This window comes from Crotalus tigris, unplaced genomic scaffold (assembly GCF_016545835.1).
Source record: "Crotalus tigris isolate CLP2741 ecotype Arizona unplaced genomic scaffold, ASM1654583v1 scf7180000020129.766959, whole genome shotgun sequence".
NCBI classification, from domain to species: Eukaryota; Metazoa; Chordata; class Lepidosauria; order Squamata; family Viperidae; genus Crotalus; species Crotalus tigris.
In genome coordinates, this window is record NW_024097870.1 from 376426 (window position 1) to 400549 (window position 24124).

The 24124-nt window shown below is 38.9% G+C and overlaps 1 protein-coding gene across 5 annotated transcripts in view; it reads right to left on the reverse strand.

Annotated features, from left to right (window-relative positions):
- Positions 1–8606: 8606 nt before the first annotated feature.
- Positions 8607–24124, reverse strand: part of ARFIP1 (ADP ribosylation factor interacting protein 1) — a 43998-nt gene continuing 28480 nt past the window's right edge. For 4 of the 5 annotated variants that reach the window (XM_039365586.1, XM_039365583.1, XM_039365584.1 and 1 more), the window contains 4 exons: positions 22434–22655; positions 21608–21765; positions 20888–21062; positions 8607–9959 (listed from right to left, as the gene is read on the reverse strand). In XM_039365586.1, the coding sequence (XP_039221520.1) occupies positions 9804–9959; positions 20888–21062; positions 21608–21765; positions 22434–22655 (711 nt within the window). In that variant the 3' untranslated portion in view covers positions 8607–9803. The remainder of the gene's footprint in view (positions 9960–20887; positions 21063–21607; positions 21766–22433; positions 22656–24124) is intronic. The other variant, XM_039365587.1, reaches the window with a different exon arrangement.

Genomic DNA, 24124 nt, shown 5'->3' on the forward strand with positions numbered 1-24124 from the left:
ATTCTATTTTAGTCATAATGAGGCAATACATTTTTACTATTTCAGATATAAGGAGGATGAAATAATTTGTCATCAGTGACTTTTTATAATTCTTTATAAAGAAAATTATTACTGTTACATAAATCACTACTATGTGATAAATCCTAAAATTAAATAAATCTCACTGTATTTCAGATAGGTGTTGAAATACCAAATACTGTATTCAGAGACACATGAAACAGACATAATTTTAAAAAATCTTAATTTAAGTAATTAAGAAATGAGTTTCTCTTTAATATTGCAAATCTATTATCAGAAGCATATAAAAGTATTTACTATCAATATAAATATTCATATTGCTGTAGGTTTAATTCAGTAAAACAAACCAAGACAGAAATCCATGGTAACCTTTTAACATTTATTGCTTAGCGGTTTTAATGTCATGGTTCCAACAGACAGAAACGAATAAAGCAGAACTCTGAGGCTTGCAAATTTCTCAAAAAACATATTTATTAGTTACAAAGTATTGGCATCAAAAGTGAAACCAAGTCTGGAGACACACATAACAATTCCCCAATACAAAATTTAAAAATCCCTCCCCTAAAACTATGCAAGCAACTATGTTCCCCAATACATCTTCCTGGTGGGTTTTTTACACAAATTCCAGCCTGCAGTCTTGGGAGCATCCGATGACCTTGGTTCCCATGAGACAAAAGATTATTTAGACTACCGAAGCACCTGGGCAACCCCCCTCCTTCCATTCTATGTGGCAATCGAAAATGAGTAGGAAAAACCATGCTCATTTGTAGTTGACAGTCTTCTCCTCTTAGAAAGAAAGAGTCTCTGTAGGGGAAACAAAAAGTAGGTTAAGTATTCCTTCAAGGCTTGTGAGGGTATTTGTCGTAAAACTTTTTTTATTAATCTATCCGCTTTCACATTTGTACATTTCACCCATGTAGCTTCTGAAAGGGGGTAGCCTTTCCACTGAATGAGGTACTATAACTTTTCCTTGTACAACCTAGAATCAAGATTTTGTTTTATTTCATAATGTGTCTCCTCCTCTACCACTACTTGACCCAGCAGCTCCTTTGGGACAGATCTTAAAGAGGACTCTGACACAGGTTTTAATAGATTGCAATGAAACACAGGGTGAACTTTCCCCAACAATCACAAAGTTCCACTGTGACAGGGTTTATGATCTTTGTGATGGAAAAAGGACTGAGGAATTTTGGACCCAATTTTCTACTGGGTAACTTTAACCTTAAATATTTAGTTGAAAGATAAATTAATTGTCCAACATAAAAAGGTTTCTGAGGGGAGTGTCATTTATCTGCTTGCTCCTTGTAAACCTTGGTGGCCTTTTTCAAGTTCACCCAAATCCCCTGAAAGGATGTCACCCACTAGTCCAAAGTCTGGGAAGTAGGAGGCTACTGTGAGAACTCAGGCATGGGCACAAAATCTCGGTCTATTACTATTTTGAAAGGGGTGAGACCAGTGCTACTGTGCACAGTATTGTTGTAGGCTACCTCTGCAAAAGGCAGGAGATCAGCCCAATTAGTCTGCTGGTAATTTACATAACATCTGAGGTACTGTTCCACCATTGCATTAGCTTTCTTAGCAGTTCTATTAGTATTCGGATGAAAAGCTGACGAAAGCCCCTGGGAGGATCCAATCAGTTTAATGAACTCTCTCCAGAATTTAGCAATTAACTGGACCCCTCTGTCAGAAATAATCTGCTTTGGGGCACCATGGAGTTGGTATATGTGTTTCAAAAACAGTTTTGGTTAGCTTCTGAGCAAGAGATGAAATACGCCTGTTTGGAAAATAGATCAATCCAGTCCATTTTACAGTGTTTCCCTTGCTCTCAGGTAATTCCACTATAAAATCCATTGCTATCTTCTCCCAAGGCTGAGAGGGCTTGGCAACTTGTTGCAATAATCCTGGGGGTTTTCCAGGATGCCTCTTCATGGCAGCACAGGTGACACAACCCTTAATATAACCCTCAATGTCTTTTTCCATTCCTGTCTTTTTCCAGAATTACCTCCACACCAGATGCAATGTCTTTAAAAACCCAAAGTGACTTTTTTGCTTAACATCATGATTCTGTGTAATGCTTGGGAGTCTGAGGCTATCTGGGAGGTATAACTTGGAACCTATCCAAGCTAGTCCCCCACCTTAGGGTTAAAATAGATCTGTTATCTTTAAACCAGACATCAGTCTCTGGCTTCTCCTTCAATTCCTTTAGTGAGTGATTGTCAGGACCAGCAGGGGGTCTCTGTGTCTGTGATCTGATTGTTATTTGAGAAGCAGATTGTGGCGGAGGAATAATGGAATTAATTACTTCCTCTCAGTGGCTCTTGAACTGGGGCATTCTAGATAGGGCATCAGCCAAAAAGTTCTTGCCCCCAAGAAAATAGTTTAAAGTGAAACAGTTGAAGTACTAAGCACACTGTATTTGCTATGGGGATCATATATGGGGGCTTTTCAGAGCCTCCAAATTTTTGTGATCAGTCCATATCTCAAAAGGTATTTCCCCCTTTCCAAGAAGTGACGCCATATCAGCAATGCCCAACGAACTGCAAAAGCCTCTTTCTCCCAAACAGCCCACCTCCTCTCAGTGTCAGTTAGCACAGGATTGTAAATCCTGTGATTTTTTTTTGTAAGAGAATGGCACCCACGACCATATCACTTGCATCGGCTTGAATGACAAATTGTTGTCCAGGGTCAGGGTGCTTAAGAACTGGTTCAGCTTTAGTTTTTTGAATGCTGCCTGGCACTCTAAACGACCATTGCAATGGATGACAAGGCCAGGGTTTCCCCCCTCCTTTTCTGTTTTGAGTAAATCAGTGATTGGCATGGCTATCTTTGTGAAAGAGGGAATAAATTGATGTTAAAAGTTGGCAAAGCCTAGAAAACTTTGAAGCTGCTTGCGGGTACATGGGGGTTACCATTCTAGTTCTACTTTTACTTTGGCGGGGTCCATCTCTATCCCTCATTTGAAATCTGATACCTCAGATAATCAAGGCATCTGGTGAAATTCATACTTTGACAGCTTTGCATACGATTTGGCTTTTAACAGTCTATTTAACACTTCACGGACCAATTTGATATGTTCATCCATGGTTTTGGTGTAAATAAAGATGTCATGAAGATAAACCAAATCCCCCTTGTATAAATGATCATGGAGCACTTGATTTATCAATTACATAAACACAGCAGGGGCCCCTTGCAGTCCAAAAGGCATCACTTTAAATTGGAAGCTTCCTGAGGGGCAATTAAAGGCTGTTTCCCACTCGTCCTCCTCCCTAATCTGGATCCGGTAATAAATCCTCTCTTAAATCCAGCTTGGTAAAGATTTTTCCTTTAGCCAGGTGGGCTAACATGTCCTTCATCAGGGGGAGAGGGTACATATTTTCCATGCTGACCGTGTTCAGAGATTTAAAATCCATGCATAATCTAAGACAGTGGTTCTTAACCTGGGCGATATTGCCCCCCAGGGGGCGATTTCATTTTTCAGGGGGGCGATGGAACGAAAAGGGGTGACACGGGGGCGAAGGAACGAAAAGGGGGCGATATGGGGGCGATGGAGCGAGAAGTTTTGGGGACACTTTTGAGACTTTTTAGTACAGTGAATCACTGTATATCTGTCATACAAAAACATCAGATCGCTCGCTATTAGTGGATTGAATTGTGTTTTCAAATGTTCCTCCAGCTAGCTTCAGTACAGAACGCCATACATATGTGAATACACATCGCTTATCTTCATGCGCGTTGCGCAGCAGCCTCTACCCATACAGTGGCACGCCATTGGCCAGAATATGGGAGATATGGGAAAAAGACTGGAAATAAATTATTTGCATCAATATGTCCTGAAGACAATTTTAAAGAAAACAAAACAAGTGTTTGCATAAATTGAAGAATTATTTCCTATGTTGTGATTGAGAGATTATGTTGGGGGAGGGGGGCGATGACAACTTCCTCATTGGCTCAAGGGGGCGATTCGTTCAAAAAGGTTAAGAACCACTGATCTAAGAGATCTATCTTTCTTTTCCTTGAAGAGCATGGGAGCAGCCATGGGTGATTCGGCAGGCTGAATCAAACCCCGAGTTAAGTTTTTATCAATGTACTCTCTCAGTTCTTTCATCTCTCTGAGTGTCATAGAGTGCATTTTTTGTTTTGGGAGCTTGGCAACAGGCAGAATTTCAATAGCACAATCCATAGCCTGGTATGCGGGGAGGATGTTACATTCCTTCTCAATAAACGCTTCCGCCAAATCACGGTATTCAGTGGGGACCAATTCAATCCCCGACACTTTTGGGGCTAGTCGTTAGGATTTTGCGGGGCTTCCCTCGAATCTTGCTGATGGCCAGTGTCTTTGTTTTATCGTCAGTGGCAGGTGGGAAGGGTCCTGTCCTCAGTCTTAATTTGTACATTCCCTCCTCCCACCAAATGTGAGGATGCTATTTATCCAACTATGCTAGCCCCAAAATTACTGCTTTGGTCATCTTCAGAACCATCACAAAATGGAGGATTTCCCAATGCCGACCCATTTCCAAATGCACAGGTTCGATTAGGTGCGTGGGAGGGACACCTACAATGCGGGATCTGTCAGCCTGCTCAAACCTCTTGGATAGGGGCAATAGCTTGGCTCAGATGCCCAGTTTGAACACAGTGGGTAAGTTAATTAAGCACTGAGTACACCCCGAGTCTATTAGGACGTTCAAATTCATGTGAGCCCATTTTGGGCACTACCAGCCTGGTGGGAATGGCAAAAGAAGGAATGGGCTGACTCACTATGGGGTCCTCCTCGCCTTCCTCGTCACTGTCGTACACTGCTGGCATCTGCTGTGGCTCAGATTGGGGTTTGGCTTCGACCTCAACAGGAGGGAAGGCTTTGACACTCAGGTCCTGATGTGCCCAGTTAATTTTTTCTCTTCCCCCTCTGGGAGCTCTTCACGGTTTCGTGGGTTGACATGCTCCTGGGTTGAAGGTGAGGAGCTGGACACTCCACAGCATAGTGATCCATCTGACTGCATTGGTAGAACTTGATTGAAGCCCTGGCTGGTGCTTGGGAGACACTGGTGGTTGCAGAGGCTTGGGGACGTCGCCCATAGATGTTTTTCTTGGACATGGCGGCTTGGGTTCGGTGGGGCTTGACTTTCGGACACGGTCCAGCTCGATATCTAGCACCAGCACCATGCGGTACCACTCACACAATAGATTAGGAAAACCTTGAATGATGCAGGCTTGAAGCAAGTTGCTATCTAGCCTATTTGAGGCCCAGAACAGCCTCTGGAGCTCCGCTGAAGCATCCCCTGGTGTCCTTTCCAGCTGGCAGAGGCCTGGAAAAGGTCTCTAACACCCGGAAATGACACTGGGGGACACTTTCGCAGGCTCCGAAGGCCCGATCTGGGCCTCGGAAGCCTTTTTTGAGCTGCCACCACCCAGAAAGGATGCCAGGGGCTTCTCCAGGCTTCCAAGCCCAAAATGGAGGCTATGGACAGCAACTACATGCTTCCAGAGGTCTGTTCTGGGCCTCAGAGGCCTCCCTCTGCTCTTGCTGGGAGCAGAGAAAGAAACAGAGTCTGGAGAGGACACATCTTCACAAGTTAAGTGACCCGGCGTAGCAGGATGGGGGGGAGCAATTGTGGGCCCCCAGGGGAGGGAGCATGAGGTATTTCTGTAGTTTGGAGGAGGCCTTGGGTGGTGTGAAGATGGCCTGTTCCATGACTAGGCCCATGATCTTCCCCACCCTGAAATACCTCATGTTCACTTAATGAGCAGTGCATTCACCCACACATTAAATTAGTGAATACGTGAGCAATGCTGGGAGTGAATTGTGTTCAAGGTATGATATTCACTCCTAAAAAACCTCAAGTGGCGAATGGAATGGGTAGGCTTCATTACATTTGTAACTGAAGGACTACCTGCAGTCACAAAAAGTTTCCCTTTAGCAAAAAAGGGTGGTCAATAAACACTTCTGTTATAATCAGGAAGGTTGCAGAATAGAGATGAAATCATTGATAGAAATGTTCAAGTATGCCTTATACTTGGAGAATAAGTGAGGTGAGGCTTGCTTCTTTTATTATAATTAGTAGGCTCACAAAAACAATACAAGACACCTTGTTCCTCGGGGTTAATGAAAATTAAAGCATTTAATCTCTAGTTGCAAGAAACAAACAGATTTTAAATGCAATATTCCAATGAAGTAAATCGAAAAGCCTACAAAGTATTTTCATTTGTTTTACGCAAGACTCTAGAACAGTGGTTCTCAACCTTTCTAATGCCGCGACCCCTTAATACAGTTCCTCATGTTGTGGTGACCCCCAACCATAAAATTATTTTTGTTGCTATTTCATAACTGTAATTTTGCTACTGTTATGAATCGTAATGTAAATATCTGATATGCAGGATGTATTTTCATTGTTACGAATTGAACATAATTAAAGCATAGTGATTAATCACAAAAACAATATAGCAATGCTTGATGGAGAAGCTTACTCTTCCTTGCTCAAAAATGTTGGGAGGGAGGGAAGGAAGGAAGATTGAAGGGGAAAGGAAGGAGATGGAGAAGGAAGGAGATTGAAGGGGGAAGGAAAGAAGGAGAGATTGAAGGGGAAGGGATGGAGATGGAGATGGAAGGATGATTGAAGGGGAAAGGAAGGAGATGGAGAAGAAAGGGGATTGAAGGGGGAAGGAAAGAAGGAAGGAAAGAGAGATTGAAGGGGAAGGGATGGAGATGGAAGGAAGATTGAAGGGGAAAGGAAGGAGATTGAATGGGGAAGGAGGGAAGGAATGAAGGAAGGAAGGAGAGAGATTGAAGGGGAAGGGATGGAGATGGAAGGAAGGAAGGAAGATTGAAGGGGAAAGGAAGGATATGGAGAAGGAAATAGATTGAAGGGGGAAGGAAGGAGATTGAAGGGGAAAGGATGGAGATGGAAGGAAGGTTGAAGAGGAAAGGAAGGAGATGGAGAAGGAAGGAGATTGAAGGGGGGAGGCGCTGCCAAGGACACACAAGCAGCTCCGCAACATTGCCCAGGGAGGGGAGGAGGCTCTGGTGGAGAGCCAAGCGGCGGCAGCTCTGGGGCTTGGAAGTCCCGCGTAGAGTCGCTGGCCGCCCTCTCACATCCGCCAACCTGGAGCCCCCCATCCTCATCCCGGCACCTCTTGCCCTTTCCCAGCCACTCCCCTGGGACCTGCCCGCCCCTCCAGCCATCGCAGCGGCGGGATCGCAGGAGCCCCTTTCCATGCCGTGCAGCCCACCGCACGTGAGAGGGGTGCAGCCAGAGCACCAGCTCCCGCTCGGAAGGCACTGCTTCTCCCCTTCCGGCCCGGCCGGCTGGCCTCCGATGCACATGCGGACATTGCTGCTGCCTTGCCCTCTTTCCCACCTCCTGACCGCTTCTGAGGCCCAGAGCCCGGCAAGCCAGGAAGGAGCCGCTCCTGCCTGGCAGCCCCACGGCTGCGCCGGGCGCCAGAGGGCCAAGGTGGCCTTTGATGGCAAGGGAGGTGGGCTGGGCGGCGCGGGGGAGACTTTCCGCCTGATTGATGCTTCTCCGAGGCTGGGAGAGCTCAGGGGAAGCGCCAGGATCAGCTCCCCTTTCTGCCTGATCGGCACCGGGCAGTGCGGTGGCGGCAGCAGCAGTGGCCGCTGCTGCATCATCGGGGTCCCTGGCGCCCCCGCGCTGCCCGGCGCCGATCAGGCAGAATGGGGAGCTGATCCTGGCGCTTCCCCTGAGCTCTCCCAGCTTCAGAGAAGCATCGATCAGGCGGAAAGGGGCCGAGCTCTCCTGGTCTCGGAGAAGCACCGATCAGGCAGAAAGGGGAGCTGATCCTGGCGCTTCCCCTGAGCTCTCCCAGCCTCGATCAGGCAGAAAGGGGCCGAGCTCTCCCAGTCTCGGAGAAGCGCCGATCAGGCGGAAAGGGGCCAAGTTCTCCTGGCCTCGGAGAAGCACTGATCAGGCAGAAAGGAGCGGTGATCCTGGCACTTCCCCTGAGCTGTCCCGGTCTAGATCAGGCAGAAAGGGGCACTGATCCTGGCGCTTCTCCTGAGCCTTGCCAACGGGATGCACGCCTCTCGGTGTCGTATGGTTTTCAATGTTTTGCTCGAAGCAGGGATGGAAAAAGAGGGAAGAGCCCTGGTCGTCACAAACTGAAAGCAGACGGTTATTGGCGTCGCGGCTCAAGACGCATGAGGGAAAGAATATGGTTAACACCGTATGCGCGCGCGCGCACACACACACAGCGCTTGTCTTCCACATTTTATTCACATCAATCTTTTTTTTCTTCGTAATATTGGGAGTTGAAAATAGTGACTCTACACAAATGCACACACAAACACGCAAGCGGGCACGCCCCCTCTCCTCATTCAGTTCCTTTCCTTAGCTTGTCCACTGCATGTTCCTGAAGTGGCGGCGGCAGCTTTGGCAGTGTCTCAGTTCCTAAGACCATCGGAAATATGTGTTTTCCGATGGTCTTAGGCGACCCCTGTGAAATGGTCGTTCGACCCCCAAAGGGGTCGCGACCCACAGGTTGAGAACCGCTGCTCTAGAAGGATGTTACTTCTAGATATATATGTATTGTGCTAATTTCTGTTAGTATGAATAAGTGCTAATAATGAAATATACTCTGGGAAACCAACTTTACTTCAAGACAGAACCCAGCAACAAAAACATAATGGACAAGAACGCAGCAAGGAATGATTTAAAGTATACTTGATAAACATTTTACTTTAAGATTGAAACAAAACCATTAAAGAAGCAACTGAATTTGTTTCAACATATAATACATAATTGTACAATTCATTTAGCTGAGATAAGTTATTTTAAGTACTTCATTTATATAAACAGAAAAAGCAGTAGAAAGTGTGCAAACAATGATGCTCCAAAACAATAAATTTTGACCGGCTATGATAAAGTAACAAACTTGTACTTGTAACAGCTACTGATTAAAAAAACAGACTCTGTCCCACTCAAGTGACATGGTCTGCGAGTCAAACAGAAGAATACAAACTAGACTGGCCTTAGTCTTTTTTTTTTTTTAAAAAAAACCATAAATCTAGAAAGGGTTTTGTAAAGATATATTTTGTATAGAAGAGTAGAAAGAGTATTTCAAAAGGCACTTTTGAATTTCAGACAAGTAAGGTATGATTTCATAGAGAGTTAAACATTGAAGTAGTACAACTAAGACTACTTTCTTAAGGTGGTTCTTTATAATGATAAAAAAAGGATTCAGCTCAAAATGGAAACTTGACATTTAGTATTTTTAAGCATACGTTAGAAAGATTCAGGTGTAAAAAATGGCATTTTTTGCAATTTCATATTGTCAGTGAGCCACTGATTTTGTGAATGAAGCTGTTTAAAGGGCTTAATGTTTTTCTTTTAAAAAAATACTTTTTGAACACAGTTACATGAAAAAGAATCTGTAGAGTTTTAATTCATTTATATAAAATATAGATATTGGTATAAATCATGAGCATCTCCTTTGGAAAATTTCTCACCTACTTTGGAAAATTTCTCACCTACTTGCCACAGTTACCAAAGATCACAAATATTTATGTTAGTGCAAATCTATACTTCCCTACTACAGAAAACCATTCACCCTTAAATACAAAACATTTTGATTCTGAAATGACAAGTTAATTTGGTTACATCCATCCACCCTGCCAAATTATTATAGTATTCATTATTGGAGGAGGGGGGGGAGGAATTAAAGCTGCTTGTGCAAGTATCATTACAAACAGTCCTTCTTATAGAAAAGTTGCTTGATTCTCCCTGGATATAGAAGATCCTGGGCTGAACAATGGATATCTGTACGTGGTTCGATTACTGATCTTCAAGCCAAGAAGGAGCATCCACTCCAGGTATTTTCAATTTGATATGGAATAGTTTAAGGGTCTGTTCAAGCTGTTTCTGATTTCCTGAAAAATAGGCTGCAATGGCATTGTGGAACAGAACTAGCTGATTGTGCAGCACCTTCACCTGTGGAGAAAGATCAAATTAAAAATGAATATATATATGGGTTGGTTTTTTTTTTTTTTTACAAATTGTCTTTCTCTATAGTGAAACGATCAGACTGAAAACAAAAAATTAGTTTCATCAACAGAAGCAAATATCAACTACCATTAATACCAAAGCCAAATTAAATGAAGAGGCTGTGTATGATAAATATAACCTTACCTGCATAGATGCACTTAACTGACTATACTCACATGACCTGTTAAGCATAATTTGGCTTAATGACAGATGAGCAGAACCCCGCCACAGGCTTTTCCTGTGAGTGGGTGCACCAAATGAACTATGAATGACATAAATCATAGCTAATTTGGAGGGCTATGTGTGCAATCTTGCTCATTTGTAGTCATCCATGTTACATCTTATCACCACACACAAATACGCCCATTGTTTTGTTTGCTCGTTGCTCTAAGAATTAGGGTTGTTCATCAACATGTCAAAAAGATTGTTTAGGTAGGTGATTATTTTATCCAATAGATACACTGATCATGTGTCTGTTTTTATCAGTTGCATCTGTTTGTCTATTTTGTTTTCTGATAAGGATATTAGTATATTTTATTATTGCATTTGTTAGCAACCATCAATCAATTAAGAAAAATATTGGCGTAAGCTTATCAGTTGGATAGAGATATGTAAGGATAATTTGTAAATACTGAAATTGTACCGATTACTTCAACACATCACAATTATCATTTGATTAAGTTTTAATTCAGCCAAAGAAAATAAAGACAAAAGTATGTATAGTGGGAACAAAGTAGATCTATAATCTATACACAAAGTAGTGTCTATAAAAGTGAGAACCACTATAATATGTACAGGTAGTCTTCGACTTATAACAATTCATTTAGAGACTGTTTGACGTTACAATGGGATTGAAAAAAGTGACTTATGATCTTTTTTCATTTATGACTGTTGCAGCATCCCTGTGGTCACATGATCAAAATTCAGATGCTTGGGAACTGACTCATACTTATGACGGTTACAGTGTCCTGGAGTCTCATGATTACCTTCAGTGATCTTCTGACAAGCGAAGTAAATGAGGAATCTAGATTCATTTAACAACTGTGTTACTAACTTAACAACTTCACCGATTTACTTAACAACTATGGCAAGAAAAGTTGTAAAATGGGGCAAAACTGACTTAATGAATGTTTCACTTAACAACAAAAATGTTGGGCTCAATTGTGGTTGTAAGTTGAGGATTACCTGTAATTCAAATATCTGAGCAACACTAAGGAAATCTAGACTTAAAACCCCACTTTGTCATGAAGCTTCCTAGTTTTAGGCTCTTGGCTATCACTGGCTAGGCCAGGGGTAGGCAACCCAAAATACTCAAAGAGCCACTTGGACCTGTTTCCCACCAAAAACAAAACACCGGGAGCCGCAAAACCCTTTTGATATCTAAAATGAAGATAACACTGCATATATCCTTTTTTACCTTTATTATAGGTGTATGTGTGTGTGTGTGTGTGTACACACACACACACACACACACACACATTAAAAATAAAAGTAAAAATATCACTCTTGGGAATATCCATACTATTAAAACAATGATCACCAAGAGAATGCTTTAAGAGAATAAAATTACATACACACACAGGTAAAAAAAGGATACATGCAGTGTTATCTTCATTTTAGATGTCAAAAGAGTCTCTCTGTCTCTCTCCCTCCCTCCCTCTCTATCTGCCCTTGGTCTGCCACTCCTCTTCCCCCCCTCTCTCTTTCTTTCTCTCTCTCTCTCTCTCTCTCTCCCTCCCTATTTGCCCTTGGTCTGCCATTCCTCTTCCCCCACTCTCTTTCTCTCTCTCTCTCTCTTCCTCTCTCTTTCTCTCTCTCTCCCTCCCTCTCTCTTTCTCTCTCTCTCTTTCTCCCCCCCCTCTTATCTGCTGCTCACCTGGCAAGCTTCAAGCTGTTGTCCAACAAGCTCAGGGATAAGCAACCTTGTCTCTTTTATGACTCATGGACTTCAACTCCCAGAATTCCTGAGTCAGCCTAGCTGGGCTAGCTAGCTCTCTCCTGCCCTTCCTGCTTCCTGCAGAGACGCAGCAAAGGGAGGAGCTCCGCCCAGTAAGCTTTTCAGCTCCTCGGAGAACACTGTGAGTGCACTCTCTTTTACACACACACACACACACAGAGAGAGAGAGAGAGAGAGAGAGAGAGAGAGAGAGAGAGAGAGAGAGAGAGAGAGAGAGAGAGAGAGAGAGAGAGAGAGAGAGAGAGAAGCAGGGAAGCGCAATTGCCTCTCTCTGTCTCTGTCTCTCTCTGCAAAGGCAGAGGAGGCTGGGAGCCACAGGGAAAGGCTCAAAGAGCTGCATGCGGCTCCGGAGCCGCAGGTTGCTGACCTGTGGGCTAGGCTCATATGTTGTCTTAAGTCATTATGTGGATTATTTTTTTTGATGGTGCAGCTTTTTATGAATACATGTTGTAATATTTGATAACGAGATTCTCCTGTGTCTTATTAACCAGATTTATTGAAAGGACAAAAAGGATGATAGGTTACAAAAATCTTTGTAAAATGAATATATTTACTATCCTAATTATCTTTAAATTGATTAGGGTACATAATCCTTGATCCTCTTGATAATTTCCTTTTGAGGGAATAGGGAACTGTCTGTCTGCTTTTGTGATGTAGAAGAAATGTACTCAACTTTTTATATTTTGCAGATGTACTAATATTTTCCTAACCACAATCTCTTTCTTCAGCTCTGAAAAGTGCATTGCAAGATCATCAATGGGCACATTACGCTCAGGCCCAATTTACTAAAATAAATTATGTATTTATTTATCCAATTCATATGGCTGCTCATTTTAATAAGTGACAAGAGAGCAAAGTTAAAATCCAAACAATTACATACATTTCAAAAGTTAAACTATAAAGCAGTTGATCAAGATCAGCCCAAATAACTAGCATAACCAAGAAGTGGGTCCCAGAACCAGGTCTTCAGAGCCGTACAAAAATTCTGCATGGTCAGGGCCATCCTGATCTTCAGAAGGAGGTGTTCCATATGGTGGGTGCTACAGAAGAAAAGGCACATCTAGGCCCTGCCAACTGACATTATTTGGCCAATGGGACCCCAAGCATATTTACAGTATCTTGCCTGATTGGATTGAATGGTAGAAATAATTGGGAAGAAATGGCCCCTTAAGTAACAAGACAAGACCACAATCCTAAGAAACCCCACTGCCAACCCAGCACAGAGTCAAAGAGGTCAGGCAGGGAGAATACTATGCAACAGGAGAGTAGATACAATAGCAACAGTCCTACTAATCCCTAGCGCCCAACTTAACAAATAGGATCTTGCATCCAGCAATTTAAGAAGTGCGGTGATTCAGTGGCTTAAAAGATGCTGGAGAAGGTCTATACTCTAGCAGTTCGAGTTGTACCCTTGCATGAGGGAGTAAGCTCCCGTCATTTGCCTCAACTCCTACCTACCTAGCAGTTTGAAAGCATGTAAATGCAAATAGATAAATAGATCCCACTTCAGTGAGAAGGCAACAACACTCCATGTTTCATTGCATACTCTGCACTGCTGCGTGATGCCACATGACTGCAGAAACATCTTTAGGCAGAGCTGGTTTAATGGCTTAGAAATGGAGATGAGCACTGCCCCCTAAAGTTGGCTACTACTAACGGAATACAATCCGCAGGGACTCCTTTACCTTTGTTATTTTACTCAGCAACTTGTATATGTGTTGACAGTGTTTCTGGGTGCCTCCCAAGTATTTCAGATGATCACTTCCACCTTACTACCCCTACCATGTGGTCTTGGCTGATGTTGCATCTGAAACCCAGCTGGGCACATATTAGAAAGGGGACTGCCCCACTTGGGCACGGCCAGGTTTCAGTAATACATGGCAGGTCAGCCTTCTCATCCACAATCAAGTCATCAAATTATGAGCCTTAATTCAGCCTTAACCTATGCCATACTGTCATTTCCAAGCACACATTATTATATTAAAAAAATTAACCACTAAAGACATGATACTGCTCTGCTACATGTGTAGTATTAGATCTGCCCTATTCAGAGATAGACCCTGGATTAGAAGTAATTTACGTTGATCCTCCAGACATGCATATTTTGGAATTTTTCACATTATCATTAAGTATGCTGGGTCAAAAAATTCTTTCTTTGAAAATAAGATATTGGAAAAAGGAAGCTATAGTAACCCTGAAGAATAAGAGCCAGTAATTGTTATTGTTATATTTTTCGTAGTTGATTAAGCTAAGGAAGAGTATGTGCATCCTCTAATAAATCAGACAGAAAAGAATTTCCCAGAGAAATGCAAGTACCTGCAAATGCTTGATTGCAAGTCTCCACCCTGCTAGCATAACTCAAGGGAAATCTTTAGGTCAGCCAATTTAATTCAATCCAGACACATGGCCAACTTCCTCACGAGTAACATTTTTATTGTCTCCAATCTCCTTTTTCAAATCTAAGATCAAATCCCATAGAAAATCCTTTTAATTCTTCAGTTGAACTTTTTTAAAACCCACTCTCAGCACAGCCCTGGATGTCTTGAGTACTTTGCAGTCTTTGTTTGAAACCTTAAAAACAGTAATTTGAGCCAAGGTTGAAACAAAAATGGTTTTTCTGAACATTCTACTGGAATATTTCAATACTCCCTATTCTGAAGGAGAAAGTAGAGATTGTTCTATCACCTATCACTCCAGTCAATTTCATAATAAAGTTAAAATGTTACAATGTAACTATCCATCCTAAAGCTTTCAACATTACAATATTCAAGATTACAAGATTTTAGTAAGCATATTTTGCAACTCTATAAGAGGTATTACAGAAATGTTGCAACACATTACAGTAAGACTAAGTGTGCAAAAAGTGAGGTGTTCATAAATCAAATAAATAAAAGTATTTATACTCCATAACTACTTCTTCCACAATTTTTGCTAGTCTGTGTCTGTTACATGCTTATAACTACAGACTGAGAAAGCCGATTTATGTGTGAAACACGTGGGATGGCCATACTTAAAAGTAATTTGCAATTACAATAATCAGACAGCAAACCTAGACACCACTATGTTTTACTGACTGAACAGGATTTTAAAATCCAGTTTTATAAATTAGACATATATATGCAGTTATAATGCATTATGCAATTAAGATACATCCCCTAATAGTTCTGGCAATACTGCTACATATGTACAAAACATCAGAAAAAAAAAAACAAGTGAAAAGCTCATAGTGACTTTATAGAATTACATTCCAGGCAGTTAAACAACTGGTGCTTCCACATCATTCGCTAACTAGTGATGAAAGACAAACGGTACTATTAACAATCTAGACAAACAGGACATAAATAATAGCACAGCAAAAAATTGAATCAATTTAACTTGTTCCAACATTTTTGCCTTTTGCTTCCATCAAATCTGCTGCCAATGAAAATTTCATATTCTATTTAGCTACTTCACATTGTTGATATCCTCATAAAATCCCTCTTGCATTGTTGTTCTTAGACTGTACTGCCTAGTAACTCAATGCATGAGAACATCATATATTTGAATATAACTACAAAAGAAAATCTTCTTTTGTAGCTATTATAAAGTACTATTTAATGGAATATTTTTACTTAATTCTTTTTTTCCTCATGTTGGTTCTTTTTTATATGCAATCCCTTTTCTTAACCTGAATTTCCACAGCATAATTTCATGTTTTATGACCTCATTTCACAATGGGAAAATGTTTTCTTCTACCAAAGACTTCTATTTTCATCTTGTTTATAGGCAAGATACTTATTGTATCCATTAACATTTCTCATTTAAAATTACAAGAAATGTATAAGTATAAAACTCAATTTGAGAAGTTTAATTCTGGACGTTCAGGACAATGCTGTAACTAATGTATCAACACCCTTTCTTAAAAGGTTAATACATACAATAGTTATGTGCTTTCTCAATACCTATCTAGCCTTTTGAGATAAATGCAAGTTCACGGAATCAGCAGTATCTGCTTGCAAATCTACTGGGCCTTCCAAAAGAACCTCTGCCCCCTAAAGGCTCAATTTTCTAATCATAATTCAAAAACTGTTACAGGTAGCAAAGTGATACCAAAGTGAATAATTTGCTTGCAGAAAATATTAGGTTCCATTCCAACCAGATGAAGAATTAGAAGCAATTTTATACTGATTTTGCTCCTGCTTTTCAACTGAATCGGAGATGTCCTATCCCTTTCCCAGCAAAAATTAAAACATGGATTCAATATATTTATATATATATATATGTATATGTATATGTATATGTATATGTATGTATGTATGTGTGTATATATATATATATATATATATATATATATATATATATATATATATATGTATACATATGTATATACACACAGATACACACACAGACAGACACACACACCATAACATTATACAACAAAATGTAATTTACATAGCTAGTTCTGGGTTCATAATTCAATTACTTGATTAAAAAGGCTTTCAGGGTCCAACTTAGTTTTATCCCTGATCATTCAGCATTCTCTTGACAGCAGTCACCCAAGTGGCATTCCTGAACAAATAAGGCACAGGAAACAATATGCTGTGGCTGATAGCCATATCCCAATCACAGGACTGGCAACGCACCCTGACTAAGAGAGCTATTGGGCACTGCAATTACATAAATATGTGCACCCTGGAACTGGAAGTGACCTACCAGCTGGAATGTTTTAGGGTGAATAAAGGCCTATACAGTACAAAGGTCTTATTCCTGAAACACAGTAATTGTTGAAATTTTGCGGTTACAATTTCCAATGATTTCTTAGCTGGATTGGATCTGTTGTGAGCTTGTCTAAATGGTTCATTCCTGCTTGTGATGCCTGTCAATATCTAAAAGTTGGATATTTATATAATTTATATATTTTCTCCCAAAGTGCTCTCAAAAACATGTATGAGAACCAAGGAAAATTAAATTTGGTACACACAGGGCTCCAGATGCATAATTAACACTTTCAAATTTGGCATTGAATTTATGTCATTTTTTTTTAATTTTCTAAGGTTAATATTCTAGATAAGTCAATCTAGACATTGACAAGTATACTAGGCTACCTACATTAGTAGGCAGACTATTTTAAAACATTCTTCATTAATTTATGTTACTAATTGTCAGCAATTTACCCATAGAATAATGAATATAATATAATATAATATTGAAATGAAATGAAGTACAGATCTGGGCATGGAAATAACTTTATGAATCCCCTTGCTCTCACTTTGTATGTCTGCAGTATAAACTAGCTGGTTTGGAACTATGACCTCCTTCAGCACAAGACTTAATATTCAGGACTGGAAAAAATAAGTAACAGAAAGGGGGAAAACATATTAAATAAAGATATATTGCATCTAGCTTTACCCAGTTAATACGGTAGTAACCTAGTTGTGAGTTTCATTGAGATGACCAACACAATACAGTTGACAAGCTCCTTTTTGATTGTGAAATCAAAATTCCTTCAACAGGTCAATCAAGGTTCTAGTAGAAGAATATTATATACTCATTGGCTACTAATAAGCACTTACTATAAGTCAAAGCAAGACATTTGAGAAAGGTGTGAATTTAGATAGATTTCCTTTCCTGCATCACCAAAGCTTAACACATAAATAACATTTCCTGTAGACTTGCAGGCAAAACAGGACATACGTGCCTTTTTTGCTTGTTTGAAGGAAGAAAAGCTCTTGAGGCAAGCATAAGGTAAGAAAAACAGGCCTCTCATTTCCAGAGACTTTTGAGTTTTTAAATCTTAATTTGGGGGGGGGAATATCACAAGGAGAAACAAAAACAAATTGGTTGCTTCATTTAACAATTAAATGCAAAAAAAGTCCACAAATCTATCAACTCATTATTCAAAACTTTGGAACAAAATTAATCTGAAATGTTTTTCATTCATGTACAGAGTACCTGTGGCTATAATTTACCATGATGAGACTTCAAAAATCACACTGTTCCTTTGGGGTTGGGAAAAGCAGATCATTCTACAAGTTCCATTATATCCACAAAAAAATTAACTTGAATGAAAAGTTTTATAATCCACAGACCAGTAAAATAATCCACTATAGTTTAGCAGCTAGGATCTTCCTTTCGGTTACAATTATAGGTTCTAATAAAACCTATAATTTCCTTTAACATATGAATCATCAACCTTAGATAGCTAAAAAGGAATCTATAATTATTTTAGACTAGAAGTAGGGATTTATAAGAAGAATTGCTCCTTGTGAAACTACGGTAATGAAAATCAAATATATTATAGAGAAAATTAGGACAGATTTTTTCCCCTCTGCTGTCTGCTCCTCTATTCATCAGAAAAATATGTAGAAATGAGTTCCACATCAGCAATTTCAAGTAACAGTAGAAACTGTAGTTTAATGTGTCTTGAGACCATCAATTCACTGAAGACTTCTGTATAAAAATAAATAAACTTTGGCACTTAAAAGACCTATCATATCACACTCTTTCAGGATTTTCCCCAAACCTCAGAGGACTACACTTAGCTAGAAGCACATACCAAAACTTCTAAACTGGCACTCCTTGCTTCACTGGAAAACTATTTCTACCAAATGTGGGAATTCGACATTTCAGAATACAGGTTGTCCTTGACTGACGATGGCAATTGGGATCTAAGCAATGTGATCATAAAGCATGCTCACATCGTTTAGGGATAGCAATCCCCGCTGTCCTGGAGGGCATTGTTGAATGAATCCTGTGATCATTAGGTAAGGCAACCTCTTGCTGGCTTTCCACAACAAAATCAGTGTGAAAACTGGCAGGAAGTTGCAAGTCACAAGCCCACAGATAGATAAGTAGGGAAAGAATGAAGAGGTGTGAGGAAGGGTTGGGGTATGATATGGGGAAGGGGTGCAAAGGGGTGAATGGTTGTATAAAAGGTATCATGTGGGTCAGAAGAATGCACAAGGGAGGTTCAGAAAACACTGCATGGGTCAGGGAGGGTGCATGAGAGGTGCCTGCAAGGGTTGGGGAAGTGCCTGGAGTGCATAAGGGATTGGAACAGGTGCAATGGGGCCGGGAGAGGGTATGTGGGAGGAGAGACTTACCTGAGATCCACCTTGTCAACTTCCCCATTGACTTTCTGGGGAAGTTGGCAGAGAAGACTGCAAATAGCAATCATGTGATTGCAGGGTGCTTGGCAACTAGTTGAAAGTACAAATGGATTGCCAAGCACACAGATCATGATCATGTGACCACAGGGATGCTGAGGTGGCCAGACTGTGGGGACTGGTAAAAAAATTCTTCTGTGCTATCATAACCTGAAATAGTCACTTACTGACTAGTCATGGGTCAAGGACTACCTGTTTTCATTTCTTTTACGCTCGCTATGAAGAATTACAGATACCTGGAAGTATGAAAATGAAATTTGCATTTAATAAAACATAAACCCTGAAAGTATATATTAGCCTCAAATAATAGTGTTAATAGTTCTCAGGGATTCTTGACATTATTTGTGCTCCGTTTGTGCACATATATTGGGAAGACAAAAATAATTCACATTAATATCTGAAGAATTGTATGACTGGTAACATATCAAAGAAATGGAACAGTATTGGAAACACACTTATCTTCTAATAAAATGTTTCAAATTGATTTGCTTTCTTTTTCATAGAACTCCATGTATCAACCATATTTATGTAATTATTGCTATTATTTTATTTGGTTCTGCTATGATTTGGTTTTTTTATTATCTCAATAATTTTAATTGAACATTGCATTGTAATACCCTTGATTAATTATTAGTTTTAATTTGTTTATATTTTTAACTGCTATGAATGTATCGGTCTATTCTTGAAAACTGCCATGAATCTGTATTATATCTGTACGTCTATATATCAGGGGAATGGGTATGAAACTGGAAATTCATGGGATTATTATTGAACCTCCATTCCTTTTGTGTGTGCATGGAGGTCACACAAATATTTAAAGGGGTGGGGTTTCAATCATGATGCCATAATTACTATTTTGTGTGTTTTGACCTTCCTTCTCATAAAATTGCAATATGAGCAAAAATGCAAACAATTCTACACTAATTATCCATGCTGGAAGGAAACCAAGATTTATATTTGACAGATATGAAAACAAATGCATAAACAAGATTAGAATTACCAGATTTAAATTAGTCCTGTTTGGTCATGTTCTGTTTTGAAATATAATAGTAATTACTTCTGTTAATAGCATATTGAATTACTATCACGTGCTTCTCAAAATGCTTCTACTAATGACAGGGAATAAAATGTTTGTCCTTTTTCCTACAACTTAGCCTCTTAAACTATTTTTATTTACTCATTTATTCAATAAATACATCTTTTTCACTTCAGTTAGTATTTGATAAACTATAATTTTCTACTATGAGCTATTACAATTTGGAGCCGTTCCAAAGTAGATTATCATTCCATAAACTTTTACTTACAGTAAGAACTTAGAACTGATACTTTTGAACACTGATGTTAGACAAGACAGCCAAAAAAACCAAATAGATAAACTAAACAAATCAACCCAGAGTTCTTACTAGAGGCACAAATGACCAGGCTCAAATTATGTTCTAAAGTTGAGGAAGCTGGAAGGAAAGAGAAGAGGTTGACCAGCAGCAAAATGGCTGGACTCAGTTAAAGTGGCAATAAGTACACAGTTGGGAGACTCGAAAGATAAGATTGGGGTTAGATTGTCATGGGAAAAAAACGATGTAGTCATTAGGAGTTAAAAATGGCTTGAGGGCAGATAATCAATCTATCAATAATTAATATTTATGAACAGTAGGTCAAATTTATTTGAAGCAGAAACAGACCCAGTGAGAGCTAAGGTTATGTTTCCCATATTATTCATATTTAAACAATGAAAATTAACTGATCTCTGACAGAAATTTAAAACAATTCCTTACCTTATTTTCCTCCAAAAATTTCAGTTTAACTGATACATCATTGCGCATTTTATCATATTTCTCTTTATGTATTTGGAATAGTTGTTGTGATTGCTCTATCTTTGGCAAAGTATTAGCATCACGAGGGCCAAGATTCAGTTCTTCTAGATCTGTACGGTAAGCATCATATTCAATCCTGAGAATAAAAGAATTAACATGTACAAATATTCACAGAACTGCAACATTTAATTAGAGAGCTAATATGCAACAGTGGTTATGGTGCTGTGCTAGAAGTGGAGAGACCCAAGTTCTAAGTTGTTATTAGGAAAAACAATTAAAAGTTCTGTATGTTGTTTTGAACTTTTGTCGCAAAGGGAGAACATAAATCTAGTAAAAAGCAAACTTTATATCATAGTTATAAAACTTCGTAGTGACCAAAGACTATACTGTTGCAAAGGTTGTCAGAACCTTGTTCAATGTTTTATTATTTTTATTTTATGTTTTGATCCTGTTGCATAAGTCTCTACATTCACTTTGTGATTGAAGCAGGAAACAAATGAATAAAAAGATAACTTCAAAAATCAGCCATACCTTTATTGTTCATGAATTACTAAATTTTTATTTATTATAACAAAACTGCTTTTAGAATGTGTCTAAATTCTGACCCAACACTACATTGTGTTAAAAAGTTCAATAAATAACTACTTAAATTAAAATAAATAGTAATATATAAGCCATTACCTGGCACTTTCATACTGCTTTACTGTCAGTAGGGTATCCTCAATAGTTTTATTTACCAAAGTGTTCACACTAGCTATAAAAAAATTAATTGCACTAAGCAGAGTTTCACCATTTTTAGCAAGCAACTTCTGAGTATCTGCATTGTATCCAAATTCCTCCTGTTAATATATAATTTTTGAACAGTTAATTCTTTATTAAATGGTGCTGGCATTATAACAGTAATCAAGATATTTTAATTATCAATATGAAAGCAGCCTAGTTAGCTTATTGATCTGCAATATGTTTGTATCATTGCAACTATGTTCTTCATTCTCCCAGTACTCCCAGAATCTTAGCACATGCTTCTTGATTTCAATATTTATTTATTTTATTTATTTTATTTTATGAGACTTATATACCGCTTTAAGTGCAAGCACTCTCTAAGCGGTGTACACCAGTAAGCAATGTATATATATATATATATTTACATTGCCCCCAACAATCTGGGTCCTCATTTTACCTACCTCGGAAGGATGGAAGGCTGAGTCAACCTTAGACTGGGTTGCTTTTATTTCTGGATATAAAATCCATGAAATACAAAACAAGATTACAAAATAGTACGGTCAATGTCTTAAAATAACCATCTCCAATCCTAGAACATCTTGAGAGAACACTGAAATTAGCAGTATTAATTTGTATTGGTATTCAACATGGAAGGCACATATTATTGGATTTATTTCCATTAAGCTACCAATTATTATTATCCAATGTCTTTACAAGTTGCATTAAATATAAATGTAGGCATTTCAGCAGATAATGAAGATAATTAATGCGAATGAAATCTTACATGGAGTTCTAACGATTTCAAACTTAAGTCTGCAAAAACATCTCCAAGTTGTCGTTGAGTATGCACCATTTGGGAAAGTTGAGTTGATAGAGTTTGCGCCAGTTTCAGGACATTCTCATACTTCTTTTTGTTCTCCCTCAATATTTCAATTTGAGCTTCTAACTCAAAGTCTACAGTTCGTGATCCCCGGCCCAGTTTCTCTGAGATTATTTGACGAGTACACTGTAAAATTTGAGAGAGAAGCTTAAATTAAGTTTTTCAGTTTATTTAAAGTAACATCATTCATGTTATAGAATTAGTATAAAATTATTCTGAAAATATTGCATTTGCTTTTTAAAATTCTCTACACACTTCTTCCTAAAATTTAACTTTTAAATTTTAAATTTTAAATTTTAAACCATAAGTTCATCTAATATTGGGGGGAAAAAGCTGTGCTGAAAATCAACTGAACAAGGTACTAATAAAACCTTCTAGTAATGAATGCACATACAATTCCTAAGTCGCTAAAATAATATGTTGCAGGCCATAAATTTTAACATTTGCAATATGGGAAGTATAAGCTTTACCTGATTTCAAATTCAACATATCTGGCTGCCAACTGTATTTGACAGCAAAATATATGGTTCTAAGCACTGGCTAAAAGAATCACCTATTTCTGTAGGACATATAGCATCATTCAGTCACTCTATTACTGACCAAGCGTTGGGAAGAACTGTTGAATCTTGTTTTCAAATCTGCTTCCAATTTGGGAATAGGAGGACATTACAGTTAATCAACCGAATCGTTTACTGGGAGATCTTGTCTCTGTTCAGGTCATAGAGACATTACAAATCTTAGTGCAACTCAGCCGCCTATTGTATTTGAATCAACAAACTTTAGCATGGTTCTTGAATATAGCAACAATAGTTATTAAACTACTCGATAAGAAGTCACTAAAGATATGGAATATGCAAAACATGTTTCCTTGCACTAATTCATCCAACTATCTTCTAGATACATTAAGATGATTTAAGTAGATTTAGTCTAGAAAGAAAAATATGCATATTTGTCTGACTAGAGTTAGGTCATTTTGGATGATTGCTACTATGGGGTGTTTTAAGATAGAAATATCTTAAAGTATCGTATCTTCTAAAATGGAACTTAGAAGATTTTAAAGTTAGGTCTTTCTTTTGGGTAGATTAAGTAAAAAAAATCTATGAAGCACAATGAATGTACTGACCATTTGCAATTCATTTTTTTCTGAAACAGATTTTTTTTAATTTTGTGTGTAGATATCCTCACCTGGGAGACTATTCTTATTGGAAATGGCTGCAAAATTGTACCAATCCTACATGGATGTAAATAAATTATGCAGACTGTCTTCTATAACATGTTAATGTCTAGGGGGAAGGTGCATATGAATTTTTTAAAACTGAATTGTATTGCTTCTTAAAAATATAATTAAGAATTTAAAAACCTCATTTATTATGATTATGATGTCTTAAACGTATCATTGCAGGATGCCACCTGTTCTGAGCAAAGCTGCCTTTTGCAATTGACAGATGGTGATCGGTCAATGTTGATGATGTTCAAATGGTATTGTACTTGTTTTGGGATTGCACCCAAAGCACCTATTGGTGCTATTCTTGCTTACTTTGTCGTTTCTATCTTCTAGTCTTTATATTTTGTTCTCTTCTCCATACCTTCTTTAT